Source organism: Taudactylus pleione, unplaced genomic scaffold, assembly GCF_031769625.1.
Source record: "Taudactylus pleione unplaced genomic scaffold, aTauple2 ptg000018l, whole genome shotgun sequence".
Taxonomy (NCBI): domain Eukaryota; kingdom Metazoa; phylum Chordata; class Amphibia; order Anura; family Myobatrachidae; genus Taudactylus; species Taudactylus pleione.
In genome coordinates this window covers 16,506,165-16,526,739 of record NW_028284420.1, presented here as the reverse complement: position 1 = coordinate 16,526,739, position 20,575 = coordinate 16,506,165, and the positions used below count along the sequence as shown (strand labels likewise).

The 20,575-nt window shown below is 43.5% G+C and overlaps 1 protein-coding gene across 2 annotated transcripts; it reads left to right on the top strand.

The window, feature by feature from the left end:
• Positions 1-8,005: 8,005 nt before the first annotated feature.
• RPS21 (ribosomal protein S21) lies at positions 8,006-20,112 on the top strand. 2 transcript variants are annotated; one of them, XM_088442796.1, is made up of 6 exons: positions 8,006-8,109; positions 8,643-8,723; positions 11,377-11,440; positions 14,377-14,448; positions 16,854-16,909; positions 20,039-20,112. In XM_088442796.1, exons 2-6 carry the CDS (start codon positions 8,674-8,676, stop codon positions 20,046-20,048), a joined length of 252 nt encoding a protein of 83 aa, XP_088298922.1. In that variant the 5' UTR covers positions 8,006-8,109; positions 8,643-8,673; the 3' UTR covers positions 20,049-20,112. The 2 variants fall into 2 exon arrangements, with proteins under 2 accessions (XP_088298922.1, XP_088298923.1); XM_088442797.1 differs by having other exon boundaries at positions 8,013-8,109; positions 8,646-8,723.
• Positions 20,113-20,575: the final 463 nt, after the last annotated feature.

Here is a 20,575-nt window from a genome sequence, read left to right as displayed (position 1 = left end):
GTCTGACAAGGGTGACTGGAGACTGGAGCGAGCAGGGTCTGAGGATAACAGCTAGGAACAGGTAACAGCAAGGGAGCACAGAGAACTAGTACCCAGCTTGCACTGGGATAAACGTTGCACTGGCAAAGAAAGGACTGCTCAGCAGCCCTTAAATACTGAAGAGCATGGTTGCTAGGATTCCTGATAATGCTCTGACTGGATTGGCTGAAATGAGTCACATGATGCAATCCAAGATGGCCGCACCCATGTCGCTCTGCAACACTGTCTAAAGTGACCCAAACTGACACCTGCATTCGGGACTCTGTGCCTGCATGACCCTGGGGTATGCAGCGCTGACCTCCAGATGCCCGCGCCCCCCCAGAGGGAACCCGCCACAGCATCCGAACAGGTACGGCTCAATTGCCCCGGACACACACAGCCCTGGCCGTGACAAGATGGACTCTAAGGGGTACATTTACTAAAATGTGGAATTTTAGAAGTGAAGATGTTGCCCATAGCAACCAATCAGATTCTACTTAACATTTATCTAGCACCTTAAAGAAGATACTAGCTGGAATATGAAAAAAACCCGCACTTTAGTAAATGTCCCCCTTAATGCACAACAGCTGCATCTATGGACACAGCTGCTGTGAGAAAATATGTAAAATCAGCAGCAGGCATCTGTAGCTGAAATGCCCACTACATGGCTTTTGTGATTTGCTGCTGCATCCAAAGACTGTGTGAACATTGGTCATCTGAGTAAATTTCAGGGTAGCCAGTGTTTTCATGCTGCTGGGGACCAGTGAAGCTGCATCCAAGGAAGCAGCCACTGGCTTCGGCACACCCAGCAAACTGGGCCAACAGGCCCCTACTTTATGGGACACTGGCCGTCGCCCCCTCACTCACACACACACCTCCAAATGGCATGCTGCGGCTTAGGGGCCACTGTGATCGCTGTTGCAAGCAGACAAACGTAGGAGATGTACATAAACCATCGGGTTTGTGTACATCTCTGAATTAAGCCCAGAGTTATGTTAACTACTCATGTCCTTTTGATAACTGCCATATAGACTAAGTTTCAGCTAGCTGCATTCACAGAATCAGTGATTCTGATACCATTATTAAGTTTTGTAGTTCATTAATTTTGTGGTATATGTGTCTGTAAGGACAAATAACTACTCAAGAATCTATGGACCTTTCACGATTTACACTGCATGATTCTCTTTGAATAGCTGGTAAACACCATTATATTAGTTATATTGTTTCTATAGTAACTTATTTTGTATCTAGATATATTGATCACATGTACAGGATTTTGCCCGATGCTGATAATTGGTTTATTTACTAAGATTGGAATCTCTTGGAAGAGTTTATATTGAATGTATATAGAATTGTTTAATATATATATATATATAGAGACACATAGGATGTGTTTCGTTGGCATGTACGTGGAATTACGGGCTATTTAGAGTTGAGCATATGCTTATAGAGTTGGTGCAAATGTGCACTGAAAGTAACGACGGCTACCTTCATAAGCAGATGGATAGGAGTGTTACAGCCACATAGATGCAGCCAATTCTAAGTACAGGCGAAGATCCTTCATTATTTCCGGGCCTGCAATTCAGCCGCATCTGTGTCCGACTTGAGCACAACTCTGGACCTGGCTCTAAGAGTCCTTACATTACATTAATGGTCTCCAACCAGTAGCTGGTGAGCTACCGGTAGCTTGCGGCCTTAATTTTGGTAGCTCACCTAGCTGCAGTACTGCCGAGTCAACAAGGAGGAAGTGACCTCTTGACGTGTGCTCCTCCATGGCATCAATGCCATGGGTGGAGCCACAGGAAAGCACGTCAGATGATTTCCGCAGCCTCTACAGCAATCACCTGACATGCTTCCCCGTGGTTCCACCCACGGCATCTACACTACGGTGGAGCAAGTGACTCCCACCCAGCCCTGCCGGAAAATCACACAGCAGCCCTCCCTATATCTTTTGCTCCTCTACTGCACATACCTCCTTGGAGCCGGTAATTAACAGTGAAATGTGCCTGTGCTTACATTTTATTTACAAACTACAACAATATCACTGTAATAATTAAATTCATTGTTATTTTCTATTAAACATTTTTTTTTCTTCATTTACATTAAATGACCTTAAATTGTTCGATTAGCCAAATTTTTTTTCTACAATTTTAGTAGCTCTTCAGGTTTCATTTTTCTAAAGTAGCTCACACCTCAATTAATGTTGGAGACCTCTGCATTACATAATAAACTCCTAGTGATTTATTAATGACAATGTTTGATTGATTTGAGACTGCCTCATTAATTTCTGATTTTACTACCCATATCTTAGTTTAGGTTAATATATAACAAAACTATTATGTGGATAATTAGAACTGAGCACCACAGCTGAGTGACAAGAGGCTGACCCTTGGGTGTATAGTATATATCCGGTCAATACAGCGATAACATTACACACTTTATCTCAGAAAAACTTATCTGTAGGACATTAAATCTCCGTGAATTTTCTTCAATTAGTTTTTTAAAACCTTTTCAGAATTTTAGAGCTGATTCTATGAAGCCATTTTTAGTGTAGCACCATAACAGTCTATTTAGAATTAACATTAATTGAATTATATAAGCACAGCAAACAATGTATATTTTAACAAGATGATTTTTACTAAATTTATGTGACCGCCCGTTCACTTGCTGCAGAGGCCACCGTGGAGGGTCGCGATCCCCGGCCAACGGGTCCAAGGCCAGATGATTGTTGTTCAGTGTGTATGAAAAACCATCATCTGCAGATATATCTTTCTGGTATGTACGCACCTATACTGCTGCAAAAGCACAGATTTCTTTGACTGAAACATCCCTTGATAAATCACAGTTGAGTCATTAGGATCGTCTGCAACCTTAAGCTCATTATTTGGTCTAGAATTAAAATATTTTTTTAAATCATGTGATTGGACTATAGTATGCTAGTTGCTGTGAACCTTTGTTAGGTTTTGGAATAAAATTGTAAACTTCATTGAAGGATGGATAATGTGGTGTATGTCTGTTTGGTTTCTGGTACAGTTCGCTTAAGTTAAGTATGCTGGGGGTGATGGGTTGTAATAATGTAAGTAGTTGTGTTCTTGATTTCTGTGCTAGTGATACCTCCAGAAGGCAATGCTTGATGGGGATGAGAGCAGAAATGAGAGTCAACGGAGGCTGCTTGCAGGTTGCTCTTAGGTCTGTAATTGAATAGCTTTTGGCACTTTACCTGGGGAAACAGACCACACAACTCAACCCATGTCTAATTGAATCTGCCCCTTTGATTGGTAAAGGGGACGTGTACATGGGCTATTTCAGAGGTTCCCAAACTCTGCCATTACAGTGGCACAGGTGACTTAATTAGTATAATTATTATCCTTTATTTATATGGTGCCACAAAGGTTCCGCAGTGCCTTACACAATACATAAATGAGCACACAAGAAAAAGTTAATAGTAATACAAAACAATGCAGGATAAGGACATGCTTTAGCGAGTTGTATTTTCAAAATAGGAAAACACCTGGATGAGAGTTTAAATCGCGATAGTTTTTGAGTCTGAAAAACATACGAGTTTGCATGTTCTCAGACTCTATTACATTGGGCAAATTTAAAAAGTGTGAGTGTTTACTTTCACATTTTCTAAACTCTCACCCTATTACTTTTTCTAAACTCTCACCCTATTACATTTGGCCCCTGGCCTCCTCAGGTAAGTGACAAGCATCTTCAGCAGAAGCAAACTCATCGTTTGGGGACTCATGACCAGTTCGGAGTATTCATAAAATATACCATTTAGCCCATACTTACCTACCCTCCCGGAAGTGTCGGGAGGCTCCTGAATTGTCAGGGAGCCCCCCACATCCCCGGAAGAGTATCCACATCTCCCGCATCCCGCCCACTTCCTAGTGAAGTGGGCCGGATGGGGAGATAAATGCCGGGAATCACGGCATAATTGCCGTGACTCGCGGTTCCTTATGGAGGGGGCAGAGCTAAATGACGCAAAAATGCATAACGGTGTAAGGCTAATGACGTAGTAAGCCGGGGCCTAATGATGTAGTAAGCCGCGCCCGCCCCCTAAGCGGTCACCAGTGTCTGCTCCCTGGGCATCTCGGGGAGCAGATAAGTAAAGTAGTATGATTTAGCGACAGTAAACATACAATATCATAACAATTTTTACAATCTAGTTTTAATTCAGACATTTAGTGTGATGTATGAACAAGTAATAATCAGGGTAACAAAGAACAATGGTTTTTCTCTCATATACCAACCCAACTTAAACACTAGCAAACACTTTAGTAAGGCAGTGTGCACTATTATGGTTTAAAAAGAAGTTTGGGATAAGGTGTACCATCATGGCATTCAACTAGTGGCGAGAGCTCTCTCCCGCAGTTTATAATTACTTATAACTCTAGAAAAATTCTAACTGTAACGTAAAGTTTTCCCGTCCTTAAGGGTTAGAGGGTAATTGATGTGGCAAGCTCCGAGTACGAAAGTGACTTTTAGCCTCATCAGGGTTATCAAAGAAGAGAATTTGGCCATTATCATGAACTCTCAACTTTGCTGGGTATAGAAGGGCAAAGCGTTTATTCTGTTCATGAAGTAAGTGGCATACTTCAGAGAAAGCTTTCCTTTTCTGGTATACAATAGTTGAAAAATCAGAACTTGACATTCGTTAACAATGACCTGGGGAACTTTGCGGTATGATACAAGTATTTTTTCTTATGCCCTAAAATCTAGAAATCTTGCTATTACGGTGCGAGGTTTGTTATTATCCCCTACCCTTTTCGGGCCTAATCTATGTGCTTGCTCTATCTGGGGGACCCTGACTTCATCCTGAATTCCTAACACACGTGGAATATCTACACTCAATAGTTCCATTAATTGTGCTCCTTTAATAGACTCTGGGATCCCTACAAACCTCAAATTATTTCTGCGGTCGCGATTCTCCAAGTCATCCACCTTGTCAACTAGAGACTGGATTGCTTTGGTTTGTTTGTCAATTACATCTTGTAAGGTGTGCACGCGATCTTGCTTTAGAGAATTGCTTTGTGAAGGGTTGGAATCTATTTTAGCTAGTGCGGTATCAAAATATGTTTGAAAGCGATTTTGTTCAAGAGATTTGATCTATGTAGAACTGGAATCTACTTTAGCTACAGCAGACTCACAATGTGTTTGTAAGTGATCTTGTTTTAGAGAAGTGATCTGTGAAGTATTGGAATCTACTTTAGCTAGGTAAGTGTCAAAATGTGTTTTTAAGCAATTTTGTTCTAGGGCAGCGTCAATATGTGCTAGGAAATCATCAAACTTTTTCTCTACCAGTGGTAATAAAATGTTGGCTATTTCTTTGCCCATCTCAGCTGCTGTTATAGGTGTGATGTCAGAGGAGCCAAGTGTGCCAGGGGGGTGTACGAGGACCTGTCTGGCCTTTGGAGTAGATGAAAAGACTGATTCACCAGGGTTTGATTTTGTTTTACCCATCCTTGTTGGGCACAACTGCACTGCCTTAGAAGTCATGGGTCTGTCAGCGGCAGCCCGACAGGAGCAGAATGCTAAGCAGCGGAAGCCCGACATCGCTGGAAATCCCGATCGTGGCTAGATAAGTATCTGCTAACCTAACCTAACCCTCCTTAGGGGTGCCTAACCCTAACTTCCCCCCCCAAGTGCCTAACCCTAATCCCCCCTCTAAGTGCCTAACCCTAACCACTCCCTTCCCTGCTGCCTAAACCTAAGTCCCCCGGAGGGTGCCTAACCCTAAGTCTCCCCCGGGGGTGCCTAACCCTCCCTCCCTAGCCTAACCCTAAGCCTCCCGAGGGGGTTGCCTAACCCTAAGTCCCCCCCCGGGAGCCCTAAACCTAACCCTCTCCCCCAGCGGCTGTCTGCTCGCGGCGCCCGGCATCACTACGATCGTGATGCCGGGCGCCGGCCTCCCGGCGTCGGGGAAATGCGGGCGTCTACATCTAAACGCCCGGCATTTCACCCATGCCGGGATAAGACAGTCGGGAAGCCGGCTGCCAGTATTTAGGCAGTCGGCTTCCCGATTGCTTCCCGTCAAGATATTTGTCCATATCCTGGGGGTCTAGTAATAAATCAGTGAGATGAGAAAATGACACAAATCTGTGAGGAGCACGATCATAAATTTTTTCAAACTACACAAAGTATATCTCATACACGGCTCCTCTTATATATGTGTAGTACATTTGTGACAGAAACAGGGATCCACTTTCTAATATTAAATAATAACCTTAAAGTAGACCAAAGTTATGCTTGTGGCATGAGAATTATAAGATACAGAAAGTTATCTATACAGAAAACTTGTACCACAATAACAGGCGGAGAAAAATTAACAAAAAAAGATCTTCCTCGTTTTGAAGGAAATTGTCACTGAGTGCGTAATCAAGAGAACGGATGAGTGGAGTAGATGAGGACTATCGCGCCTGCACCAGCAGGATACAGTTCACTAGATGAGCAAGTCTTTTGGCGTCACTGCATAAATAGCAACTGAACACTATCCAGTTATGACAAAGTTTCTCCAATTCAGGCAGTAAAGTGATGATAGGCTTATAATTTGCGCTGGTAAAGACAGGCCAGCTAGAGCTATGCAGTTTTCTTCACTATTGCTGCAACTTTTCCACAAACTCAAATTAAGCCAGCCGATGAAAGCACTCGCACTTCTATATGGGTCTCTGCTGCTTTGTAATGTTGCACACTTAAGGACATGTAGAGGCAATGAGTCTCCTTAATGGCACATTTGGGTATAGCGGAATGTCTAAAACTGGCAACACCAAGGAGTAGTGTCTGCTAGCACACTATCAATCCCCAATCCTCTCTATCTAGGCAATAATGGTAGGAAGCCACGGTTACCCCTCTTTTACCCGAAACAATCACAGAAGAAATATGCACATAGAGGCAATTACTGTAGGTTGTAAACTGAATTATAGCCAACAATGTATGGTAATATGGCGACCCTCTTAATGGTGGAAAGCCAGTCATGAGCCAGGCCACTGCCAGCCAGATTTAGGGTTATGTGGTTTCTCAAATGCTTCAACCGCTTCCCCCTGTATCTTAGACCAGATCCACGAATGTAGAGGGCGAGTCACCCAGGCACCATGTGGTCTTAAGAGGCACCTTGACAGAACTAAAAGGTCCTTGCAGTGATTTCCCGGGTAAATCCCAATGCCAGGCACTTACAGATTATCTGCAGAAAGCTCTTCCGGGCTTGACCAACGCATTAAAATCTGTAGTCACCTTTCCAAGCCCTGGCAGTGCGGCAAGGGGGACGCCAAGCACCTCACCTAATATTGCCATCCCAAGAGAAGGCCATGCAGTGGTCCCGGCCAAACTGCAGTGCCAGATGTTAAAAAACCTTAGTATGTATTAAGATATCAAATCTGGCAGTGAGACTCCTGAGAGGGAATTCAAGCTGTTCGAAGATTGTTATCCCAGGGCTGGAGATTAGGTTGCTATTTCCTATGTGGCTAAAGGACCTCTGTGACGTATCCACCACCTAACCCTGGAGATTACACTCGGCTGGTGCCCCGCCCGCCAGCATCAGACATTTATGTGTCTATAGCAGTGTTGGCTAACCTTGACACTCCAGCTGTTGTGGAACTATATATTCCAGCATGCCCTGCCACAGTTTTAGCATGCCCTAATAGCAAAACTGTAGCAGTGCATGCTGGGTTATGTAGTTCCATAACAGCTGGAGTGTGAAGGTTAGCCAACACTGGTCTATAGTCTGCGCGGCTGCAAACGTGCCCAGAACTTTTTTTTATGCAATTTACAAATGTTTCTAATGAATGTCTGCAGATAACTGCAGTGCTGTTGTCTGAGAGCGGAGCCATTATCCTGAAGACGTCCGCTCATTGCTTTTCAGCCTTGTAGCTTCACCAAAATGGCTGCTCTAACGTCGCAACCATAACTGCCCAGTGCAGCCGCCCTCTACCGTCCGCAACCTACGCGATTTCTGTTACCTTGGTAACGCGTTTTTTACTGGTCTGCTGAGTGCGCCTTGTCCCGGAAGTGTTCTCCTCAGCCGCAGTGACATCAGGTCTTCCGGGGCGGCGCTTCCCTCTCTTTCGTGTCTGCCATTGCTGCGAGCAGGAGGTGAGCGCTGGTACTGGGGGGCCCCCGGGATCCTGGAGCTGGTCTAGTGGTACCCAATCCGCCTGGGCCGTGTCCCGGAGAATAAAGAGAGCCTCCGTGCTCCAAGTGGGTGATAGCGGCTCCACTGTGGCCGACAGGAGTGTCGGCACAGCGGGAACACGTGTCCGGGCACCCCGAGATAGGCCGCAGGTCCAGCTAAGGGATGTTACTTTATTACGCTCGGTTTCATTCAGCGCTTGTACTCTGGGCCCCATATACGTGCAGCCCTGCAGGTCACTACCATTGTCTCCTACTACTATTGCAGCGTCCGGCCTGGCCGCTCTCACACGTCTGCTTATAATAGCTTACCATATAAATGTAACGATACAGAGCTGTTACCCAGTACATATGGGGGCAGCAGGAGGCTGACTGTGCAGCTAATGTGCGTTACCCACATGTTTGTAGCCAATGAGCTAATTGTGTGCTCTGCCAGTAATATGATGCTGCAGTATGTTTACGCAGGAAGCGCTTCTTATGGTCTCTTATTCTGACAGCAGGTCTGTGTGACGTCATCCAAGCCGCAAAATGCAGAACGACGCAGGTGAATTTGTGGACTTGTATGTCCCCCGCAAATGGTAAGAGGTTTTTCTTTTTTTTTTTTATTGCTGAGTTTTCTTATGTAGTTAAAGCAGTGGCTCCTAAACTTTGCGCCGTGGCACCCTGGGGTGCCCCGGGACACTTGCAGGAGTGCCTCAGGTTGGTGGTCGAGCACCAAATCAAATTATTTATGGTCAATTTAATGTAAATATGTGCACAAACAGAAGTGCAAACCTGTCCACCACCACATAACCGAACCTTACTTCACTTTACTACATTTTTTTTTTTCTAAATTTCTCAATAAGAAACTTTTGGCTTAGGGGTGCCGTGAAAACTATTGTGACACTATAGGGCACAGGTTCCCAAACGCCTGTCCTCAGGACCCCACACAGTGCATGTTTTCCATGTCTCCTCACAGAATCACAAGTGAAATAATTAGTTCCACCTGTGGATCTTTTAAAATGTGTCAGCCAGTAATGAATACACCTGTGCACCTGTATGGTGATCTGGAAAACGTGAACGGTGTTGGGGTCCTGAGGACCGAGTTTGAGAACTACTGCTCTAGTGCGCCGTGGTTCAAAAAGTTTGGGAACCACTTCGTTAAAGCATCATTTGTAAATAAGCTTGTGCTGATCCTACCAACATCCAAATATAGTTTTCCAGTAGTGTTTTGTTAATTGAGCAAATGTCATAGGTATGTTTATTTATAGTAATGTCTGCTGTTAACTTGGTAGAGCACAGCAGAATAGCACACCATGATAAAAGAAATGGTTTGTAAGGGAAATATTGCCTGCACTTCCGATTTTTATTCTGTGAGCTGGCTAGCTGAATATCTGCCCTATTGGTATCCTGTCCAAACCATCAAATGAGGTTATTCAATTACTGGAAAATTAATATCATGGTGCATCATTAACAATATGAAGTTGTAAGTAGACTAGGATGTGGTAGTTGAGTATATTCAGCCTATTATATTATATTTGAGAGTATGGTCTACATCCGCCTTTCATTACTCCCACTCACTGCTGGACCCATTTCAGTTTGTGCTTCTAGATGAGCTCATCAGTTTTTTGCTTCTAATATCCTTATCCTGATGACACTCAGATCCTCCCCGGACTACTTCCCCTCTCTCCTCACTTGTACCTACAACTGTGTCTCTATTTCCTCTTGGATGTCACAGTGCTTTCTTAAACTTAACATGTCCAACACTGATTTGATAATCTTCCCACCCTCCTGAGTACCCTCATCTCCCACAATTTCTTTATTGACACCACCATCATCTCCTCTAGTCTGCAAGTGTGATCTCCAGTATTGGACCCTTTCTCACTCTGGAGGCAACTAAAACCTTTACTCACTGATCGTCTCCAGATTGGCCTACTGGGGAAGCAACCGGGAAGCCGACTGCCTAAATACCGGCAGCCGGCTTCCCGACTGTCATATCCCGGCAAGGGTGAAATGCCGGGCGTCTAGATGTAGACGCCCGCATTTCCCCGACGCCGGGAGACCGGTGCCCGGCATCACGTTCGTAGTGATGCCGGGCGACGCGAGCGGACAGCCGCAGGGGGGGGGGGAGGAGGGTTAGGTTTAGGGCTCCCGGGGGGGACTTAGGGTTAGGCACCCCCCCGGGAGGGTTAGGGTTAGGCTAGGGGGAGGGAGGGTTAGGGTTAGGCACCCCCGGGGGGGGACTTAGGGTTAGGCACCCTCCGGGGGACTTAGGTTTAGGTAGCGGGGAAGGGGGTGGTTAGGGTTAGGCACTTGTGGGGGAAGTTAGGGTTAGGCACCCCTAAGGAGGGTTAGGTTAGTACATACTCTCCTATCCACGATCTGGATTTCCAGCGCTGTCGGGCTTCCGCTGCGTCGCACTCTGCTCCTGTCGGGCTGCCGCTGACGGGAATCGAACCGCCGGCCGCATATTTCATACCAATTCCGACTACTGCAGCCTCCTCTTATCTGGCCTCCTTGACTCCCACCTAACTCCGCTACAATGTGTCCTTAATGCTGCTGGCTGGATCTTTCTAAATGCACTACATCTGCATCCCCTATCCTACAAGCCCTTCACTGGCTCACCTACAGAACTCAATTCAAACTTTTCACACTGACTTAAAGTCCTCACCCAATCATCTACTATTTACATCGCTGACCCCCTCTCCTCATCTCCCTTCATAGTCCCTCCCACTTTGCTACCCCCATGAGTGCCGCCTCTCCTGGCTGCTTACTCCCCTCCCCCCCCACCACTGTGCCTCTGGTACTCTCTCCCTGTCAGACTACACCTGTCTACAAAACTTCAAACAGGATCTCAAGACCCACTCTCATCCTACCACACCCCCTTGCTCACTGTCCACTCTGTCTGCCCCCTCATGTATTATGACTGCTAATGCATCAATGTTTAAAAACAATGTCCATGTTCTGTATTGTATGTTACTTTTTTGTTACTTTTTTTTGTTCATATTTCTGTTTTTGTACTTTGTAAGGTGCTGCGTCTTATAAATAAAGTGTATGGAAAATAAGTGGGGGATCTTAGGTGAATTGGAGCTTTTAATGTACACTACAAGTGTAGTTCCTGTGTCCTAGAAATCTCTCCTTTGGAAACTCCACCAATGGATTTGGGGTTGAAAGTAAGAGAATGCATTAACCAGTGTCCGGATTGTGTGGTGTATGTGTATAATGACATTTGATATTTCTTTTTATCTGCAGTTCTGCCAGCAACAGAATTATTGGAGCAAAGGACCATGCCTGCATTCAGATGAATCTTGCAGAGGTAAGTGCCATCTTAAACTGAACACCCCAAGCATTGTCAGGAATTTACTTTGTTCCATGAAGACATGGATACACGTGAAAGCAGATAGTTCGCTGTTAACGAAGCACATCACTTTTTTTTTTTTTTGTGATTTCCCACTGACGTGACTTTATTTGATTAGTAAAACCAATTTAAGTTAATACATGCGCATCGATCATCGTTGCCGGCTCACATGTCAGATTTTCTTTCAGATGTGAACGATTTTTAAAATAGTTATCGTTCAGATATGACAGAAAATCTGACCGTGTGTGTGCACCATTAGGTCGCCTCTACAAAGTTGATAACTTTTTAAAATCCGTTAATTTAATGTACCTCACAATATAGTGCAGTACCTCTAGCACACCCATCCTAATGAATACTGTATTTGAGTATACTCTTATTTTCTGAAAAGTAGATGGGTTTAATAATGTAGATATGCGTATGTTGTGTTGTATTGATTGAAATTGTTTTGCGATGGGAGTTAAGTCCTGTTTCCTAGTATTTTACTGCTTGTGTATATATACACACTTAAAATAAAAACACTAGAAACATTTAAATGCCACCCCCCCCCTAATAATCTAAATACTTATTTGCATATGTAAACATATGCTGGCTATTTTTTCATTCATTAATAAAAGTTGTAAAATGCACCCCTGACGCCTTGTAACCACCTCATACTTATGACCACGGACAGGTGCCTACTCTGTACTTATTGCCACCTCCTAACTTATTTACTACTTGTTTTTGGGGTTCGGGGCAATTTCCTCACGCATTTATATGCAATTCACACAGAACAAACATGTGATACCTGTGACTTGGTGGCTCTAATTGAATTGTGTGTGCTATTCGGATTTTATTTGCAAAACTGTCACACAGTGAGTATTTTTAACATGCAACCTCACAGAGCAAAAACTCAAAGCTCATTGAATCTGTCCCGTAGAGTAGTTTGTCCTGCATCTATGTATAATCAATTGTATTCCGTCTTTATGTCTGGGGCCTCAACTAATATTGGTGAGTGGTTGGTTGCAGCGTAGTTATTTTCAAAATGGTAAATGCTAGCTGTGCTCCCCTAATGGTAACCACTAGCTGTGGTCCCCTAATGGTAACCGCTAACTGTGGTCCCCTATTTGGATTGAAACGTTAACCTTTAATGGCAATATGGCTCATGTTATGTTTGTGTATAATAGGTTACTTTTCATTCATAAACCTCCATGGTAGAAGTCAATGGGCTCTGAATCGTATGCACCAAACAAAAGTTGACAAGTCGCCTAAACAGACGCTTGTTGTTATTGAGGCAGCCCCACCGAACTGAGCATTATTATAATAGACTTCACTAAACCCAAGAGTGATGACATTCGAACGCATCAGTTATACAGATATTACTTGCAAGAGTTTATACATTAACATCAATTTTTTACTATAAGGATTACATCTGAATAGCAGTTCTGTTATCATACAGGCAGATGGGAGAGGTTTTCTTTAAGTATGGGGACGCTGATGTTGTAAAATAGTTATCTGTCATTTAATTGACCACAAAAGGTTGAATGACAGAAAAACTTTAAGGGCTGTCCTCGGTTAAGAGTCCGAAGCAATTCAATTACTGCCCACAGTTAACTACGAGGGTGCGCTTACCGTGCACTCTTTAGGCGTACTGTGTGCAATAATTGGATCGCTCTGGACACTTAAACCCCATATCCCGCAGGATATGGGGCTTATTGCTAGATATGATAGCTCCTGGCACTTAACCTGGAAGCTAAAAGCCTGTGGGAAATGCCGTGGCTAATTGAATAGACCACTTTCGCTTCTTCACGTGCTGTTTGGAAGGTGCTCTGCATGTTGTGCTTATTTGTATAGCTGGTTATAAACTGGGCGATATATCGCCTGTTCAATGGAATGGCCGATATATTGCGAGCGAGTCGGCGCATATGTATCCCCAAAAAGTTTGAAGGATGTCGTTCAGACATATCGCGTTGGCTGTGCAGCACAGCTGATGGCCGATATATTTGCAGCAGTATCAGCACATCTGGCTGTGTATACTGATGTCACAGCTGGGCCGACAAATTGAAATGCCCTCCCAGCTGTGACTTCAGGTCGACATGATGAGCGGCCTACTGGAAAGAGTGAGGCGGCCGCTCTGTCCCTGCGATGGCCATTAAGTCGACCTAGTGTGTACCCAGCTTTAGGCTGTATCATTGCTGTAAGATTGTGCAGTGGCAACTTTTCTACCACGTCATGGCCAGGAAAAGCGTTTCAACGGTTTGCACTTTTATTGTTTAACAGGTAAGGGGGACTACTTCAGTTTTGTGACCATTTCAATTGTAGCATTTTTAGTATATGCTGGTCAGTAAGACATATTCTGACTGTGTGGGCATGTCATTTGCCCTGTAGAAATAGACTAACACAGTTGGGGATATGTGGGTAATCTGCCAATATTTCAGTCTCTTATTTAATACATTTTAAACAATATTTTGGGGAATATTAATCACCACCTCAAACACTGTCTGTTTCTGTAACATGTTTTTCCCCATTATCACTGTTGGTGCTTTGTCAGTGGGAGACTAGAATGTTAAATATTTTTACTCTTCATACTAATCTGTTTCTGTACTGGTTTATGTCCAAGCACTATCTTCAGGCTGTGTAATGCCAATTATCTTGCATCAGTCTCTAAAGTAGGAAAAAATATCTTTAGTTATGCTTTTGTCAGGTAATAAAATTGTGTCGCACCAAAAGCTGGAGCTAATCATATAAGTGTACTTGACTTTATCTGGAGTAATAATTTAGTTAGCTTTTTTAGGATACACAATTTATAACACATTACCCTACCAGAATGGCAGGGGGCATTGTGTCCCAGACCTCTGCTGTTAGGAGCCAATTAACCAGTCATAGCAACTAGCAGATTTCCACTTTTTCTTTTACAGGTTGATAAAACAACTGGCAGGGTTACTGGCCAGCATAAAACCTATGCAATTTGTGGCAATATTCGTCGGATGGTAAGCTAATCGCATTATGTTGTACTTGTAAAAATATATAACTATATTTTTTTTTTTTGCTTTGTTTTTTTCCTAAGCCCCTAAACTGAGTTTTTGTTATTTAGTTGATTGCTTTCAGTAAAAGTGCGTGCTGACTTGCATGTGACATTAAACTTTGATTTGTTTAGTCAAAGACTTAACATTTTTGCAAGTGACTATTTTTATTTCTTAAAAAAATAAATGAAGATTAGGTGCTGCTTAGTATAAAAATGTGTTCATCTGATATTGATGTGGCCTATCTGCCTTATTACTATTAAATGAATATATACTTATACTAGAGAGCACCTCATTTTCATTTATTTTTCCAGTTCTGCTCCATCTAATGCTGGCCATACACTGTCAGATAAAAATATCTGTCTGACCAACAGACCAATTTAAAAGCAACAGATATCTTGCCCATACACTGACAGATATTTTAACACAACCAACAGATTTTTTCAAACAAAAATCTGCCAGGCTCTGTCATATTTTTGTTCCCTCACAGGGGAGGGACAAAAGAATTTGCACTTTAGCAACTATAAAATATGCTGACCCCATTTTCAAGAACCCCAAATTTGCTGGGCATAGTTATTTTCACCCCAAAAAAATTCTAAATGCTCTTCTGCATCACTTTCTTCAAAGTTGCATTTATGCACTTGCCGCGGCAATTATAAACCACGACTTCGTTCAGTAGTTATAAATGGGGGACCCATAGTGATCCCCCATGTGTACACATCTTTAGGGGGGTCCCTAGAATATTTCCCAAAAAATTCCCGTTTTTGTTGAACCTGTAAAAAAAAGTAGCAAAAATTTACAAAAAAAAATGACATAAGGTTACCCCCCAAAAGGCAAACCAGCCCCAGGCTTGCCAGCCAGTGGTGGTTTCTAAAAATACGGGGAACAAAATGTGTAGGGTTCCACCGTATTTTAGAAACCAACACCAGGCTGCAGGGACTAGTGCTGGTTTTAAATATAGGGGGCAAAAAAGACGTGGGGTACCCCCTATATTTAAGACCAGCACCAGACCCAACCGACCGGGGTGTAATGCCACAGCCCGGAGACCCAATCACCGGGGCTCCAGGTCCAAAGCATTACACCCCAAGTCGGTCAGCGCAAGCCGGTGATCTCGGGGGAGTCGGGGACCCCCCAAAAAAGGGTCCCCCCTCTCCCGAGCACCACAGGCTTACGCTGAAGCCTGGGGCTCATCCCCATACCCCTGGAGCGGTGGGTATGGGGGTAATAGGGGGGCCAAATAATGTAGCACTATTGTACTTTACAGTGGAACTAAAAGTGCCAGCATGCCTGCCATTTTGCACTTGTGGAACTACAAGTGCCAGCAGACATGCGGCACGTGTAATTTCACTGTAAAATAGGTAAAAAAAATCCAAAACACACACACTGTGCCCAGTATAAGTTTATTACATACACCTACCCATTCACACATACTTACCTATACCAGATGTTCTGTTCCCTTCTCCACGTAGAATATCCCAAAAAAATGGACCTGCAAAGAAAGATTTCATACTCGCCTACATCCAGCACTGGTCTCCGCAGTAATCCATGGGTGTTTAAAAACAAAAAAATGTCCTTACCCGATCCACGAAACACAGCTATGTGTATGTGTGTTGTCACACATACACATAGCTCCCGAATGGCAGCTCTCGGCTCTTCACGGGGCATTGCAGTCCCGTGAGCCAATCAGCGGCAGCGCTCACTGTAGAGCGCCCGCTGATTTGCTCCGGCAACTGACAGTTCCCACGTGGGCTGAGTCACACCACGTGGGAACTGTCAGTAGCCGGAACCAATCAGCAGGCTCTCTGCGACCGCTGATTGGCTCACGGGACTGCAATGTCAGAACAGCGCTGTCTTACCATCTACTCACTGCCTAGACTTCAACTAATCTATGACGCCGGAAGTGAACAGCGGCTACCCGGAAGTTCGTCGGCTCAGCGCACAGCTCTGCAGTCGCTGGGGATAGAAAGGTGAGTACATGCACATTTAGAGGGGGGAACTGGGGGAAAAGTTGGTCGCTTGGGCAGTGACCGCATACACTGCCCGATGCGGCCGACTACAAACTTGCAAATATCGCATCAGTCCGACATGCTGGTCGATTCGGCATGCCAGACCGATCGATATTTTGATATTGGTCGCCCCCACACACAGTACAATTATCGGGGCGATCCGCGGATATCGGCAGGATCGGCCCGATAATTGTATAGTGTATGGCCAGCATAAGGAGTGACAGGCTCTAAGAATTGTGAGTCAGTAGTCAGGTGTATTCTTTACTATTTTCACATCTGTTTTTCCATTAGTAACAGCTTTACAGATGAATCTTTGCTATATTTATTTCGTTGTAATTATTAAAAATATTACTGTTGCCTATACAGGGAGAATCTGATGATTCCATTCTTAGGTTGGCTAGAAACGATGGCATGGTTTCAAAGTAAGTTCCAATATCTAGGTTTTATGCTGTTTTGTGAATGCTTGTGATTGCTCCCTGTCTGTGTTAGTGTGTGTTCTGTAAACTGGTCCCACCCATTGGAGTGCAGGTTGACTCTTGAAAATGTTTCCTAATGTACCTTAAAGACCAAACAAAGCTAGGAAATAAAGGTCATCTAATAGATTACAGGTTGAGTCTCCCATATCCAAAATGCTTGGGACCAGGGGTATTTTGGATAACGGAATATTCCGTATTTTGGAATAATTGCATATCATAATGAAATATCTTGGGAATGGGACCCCAATATACACACAGAATGCATATATGTGTTATATGCACCTTATACACATAGCCTGCAGGTCATTTTATACAATATTTTCAATAATTTTGTGGCTCAAGCAAAGTTTGTGTACATACATGAAATAAATTTATGTTTCATTTACACCCTATACACACAGCCTGAAGGTAATTTTATACCATATTTTTAATAATTTGTGCCTTAGACAAAGTTTGTGTACATTGAACCATCAAAAATCAAAGGTTTTATTATCTGTCATGCCAAAATTATTCCGTAATTCGGAATATTTGGATATGGGAGACTCAACCTGTATAGATCTTTTGATCTTTTGTAATGCTGTGTGAATCTGTACTGCTTGTATGGTTTAAGTGTGATGTGCTTGTACAGTCTAAAGCTGGCCATACACCAGACCAACTTTCCTCTAACCATCCAACTAGTTGATTGGAATGAAAATCCGGTAATGTATGGGATAAATGACCATTGGCAATTTGCTCCCAAACACCAAAAAAACATGAAAAAGGTCATTCAGGCAAGTTGGTTAAATCGGTTTGTAAAAAAATAAACCATGTAAATCCTGTGCTTCACCTTAATGGATGCTGCACTTAAAACCACTTTGCGGTTCGATTCGCGGCAGCCCGACAGCGCTGGAAATCTCGATCGTCCTCAGGTAAGTATATACTTACCTAACCCTCCTTAGGGTTGCCTAACCCTAATCCCCCCCCTGTAAGTGCTTAAACCTAAGTCCCCCGGGGGGGTGCCTAACCCTAACCCTCCCTCCCCCTAGCCCAGGGGTGGAGAACCTTTTTTCTGCCAAGGGCCATTTTGATTTTTAGAAAATCATTCGGGGGCCATACAAAATTTTTAATTTAAAATTTGCCTCCTATATTTGGTTAAAAACGTTAACTCACCCTTAATGTGAATGGTTGTAAGTAACTGCTTCTCTTTGGTATGTTGCCAGGCAGAGTCTGGAGGGGCAGTCCCTATGGATGTGTGACAGGCAGATTGATAAGGCAGCCCTGGGGTCCTCTCAGTCCTAACCAGCCTGATGACAGCACTGACTGTACTCACCCCCTGCTGTGCCACCATTGTCTGCTTGCCCGCACTGTTAGGGTGAGACCCTGCACTAACCAGCTCAATGGCAGCCATATGACAGCCCTGATTCTCCCCCCCCTTGTGCGCTGCCTGCCTGTCGCCGCTGCTCCTAACCCTAAGTCGTCGTCCCCACCCTCACACCCCCCATATTGGATAGTGCGGTGTATAATGCACACCAAATCTCATGTACAGCAGAATTTACGAAGCAGCGGCTTCTATAAGCCACTGCTTCCCAGCGGGTTGCTGGTGCATAGTTAAAACGGCACCTGGAGTCTGTGTAAAGCCCGGCGTGCTTTACACTGACTCCGGGTGCAGTTTAAAATATTCATCGGGAAGCAGCAGCTTACAGAAGCCGCTGCTTCATAAATTCTGCCCAGAGTCAATTAATCCAGGAACCTCCCGGGAACAGAGCCTGGAATTACCGCTCCTGATATACAGTCCTTGCCCAGATGTTACTTTATACAGTGTCTCATCAGCAGTAATTAATGCTGCGGGAATGTGGTGCACTCACATTTCACGCTCAATCCTTCCACTTCAGACCTCTGGTTATGGTCCGTATAGAAAAAATCCAAAGCAATATTGCTATTCGCTAGTATCCAGCGGGGTTGCCGGCATATGTAGTGTGATCACACTTACGGCTTGTCACCGTGAAACTTTCAACGCGTTTCTCCATCTTTGAGTGAGTCAGTCAGCGGCTTCTTCAGGAAGTAAGGAGTGCCAAAGACCATTTCTGGGTTGAAAAAAAAAAAAAACTCTTCTGGGCATGTACATTCAATATTCTATACATGTTTTAATGTTGCAAAATGGGGTATATATTCCATATTGTTTCAACAATTACTAATGCATGTGGAAAGATACTGTATTCATAGACACTGCTGACAGTTATCATTGACAAAGAATTTGTTGAAATTTGTTTTTTTAAATAGTGTTATTTACTAGATTCTCTATGCTCTATTTGTGTTCAATGTCACTAGGTTGTCCTGGTAATATCCTTTATCTTTTATTTATTTTTTCTGTAATTAAACTGTTGAATATTTGCTAAATATATAGACAGCGCTTCATTATTCTATATGTTTTGGGTTTTTTTGTTGCATTTTTGATAGGTTATACCTTACCTATCTTGAATTTGAAGCAGCAGTCTGAGAACTAAAAACAGCTGTGGAATTATCCCACTCTATCCAGCGCTAGACTGTGTGCTTTTCATGTTTTGGAACAGCGTTGTCCATTTTCCGGTGTTTGGTAGCAAATGGCTGATTGTCATTTGCTCCCATGCATTACCAGATTTTTGCTATTCAATTTGTGTTGAATTAAATCGTGCCCTTAGTAGTTTGCGGTATGAGTTCTTTTGATTTGGCAAAGGGCTGCTCAGCTGCTATCCCCACATTCTTCTGGTTCATGTAGTCTGTATGAGGATCTCCTCGGCTGACGATAGGAGTGGCATGTGCCGGCACTCCGTCCAACCACAATAGATTCTGCTGCATGTATCAAATAATGTAATCTAAAGTTGTGGTTACAATAATTATTGAACAGCTGTTTGTTTAATCTGGCCAGAGCTATAACTCTTCAAAACTGACTAAATTAGTAGTCTCCTACTTCTTGCTTTGAACTCTGTGTGTTCTTTAGATTGCAATATTCCCTGGTATTCTACTGTGGGCCTTTTGTGTACATGCTGTAGAAACCTCAAATTGCCTGATATTTACTGTACACTAACACTTATGCTTTTTCCATACTCTTCTACCTAGGAACTTCTAAATTGAAGACCCCTTTGAAATGAGGAGACTTGTATGAAAAATAAAAAAACTGTCCAAAAAAATTACTTTCTACTGGAATTGGTGTTCTGTGTGTGTGTGTGTGTGTGTGTGTGTGTGTGTGTGTGTAATAACATTTCCATAGATGGATCTTGAATTTGTTTTATGGCTTCCAGTGTAACTGTCAGGTACTTGCATATGTCAGATGCTTTGTTCCTAGATATTGCCTCCATTGTTTCGGGATTTTTGCAGAAATTAACTTGGGGTAAACTTACATTAATCTATAGTAGCAGACTTTGAGCCTATGAAAGTCCTGAAATGTAAGCCTAGGGTGGCTTGAGTGTACCAAGCCACCTGTAGTTCTCTGTAGTTTGATCTCCTATATTGTCCAACTTTAATATATCCATCATACCATTACTTTGACAGTGGAGAGGGCCGGCCCAAGCCAAACTTGTTGTAAGTGACCCCTGAGGTACTTTGCTTGCGCTGAAATAAAGGGGGCATGGTCTAGTAGGAAAAACTATACCCACA

Excerpts from the sequence above, each read along its gene's own strand:
- RPS21 (XM_088442796.1), top strand. The coding sequence starts at position 8,674 with ATGCAGAACGACGCAGGTGAATTTGTGGACTTGTATGTCCCCCGCAAA. Across the intron at positions 11,441-14,376 it reads TTCAGATGAATCTTGCAGAG|GTTGATAAAACAACTGGCAG; the intron begins GTAAGTGCCATC and ends TTTCTTTTACAG. Across the intron at positions 14,449-16,853 it reads GTGGCAATATTCGTCGGATG|GGAGAATCTGATGATTCCAT; the intron begins GTAAGCTAATCG and ends TTGCCTATACAG.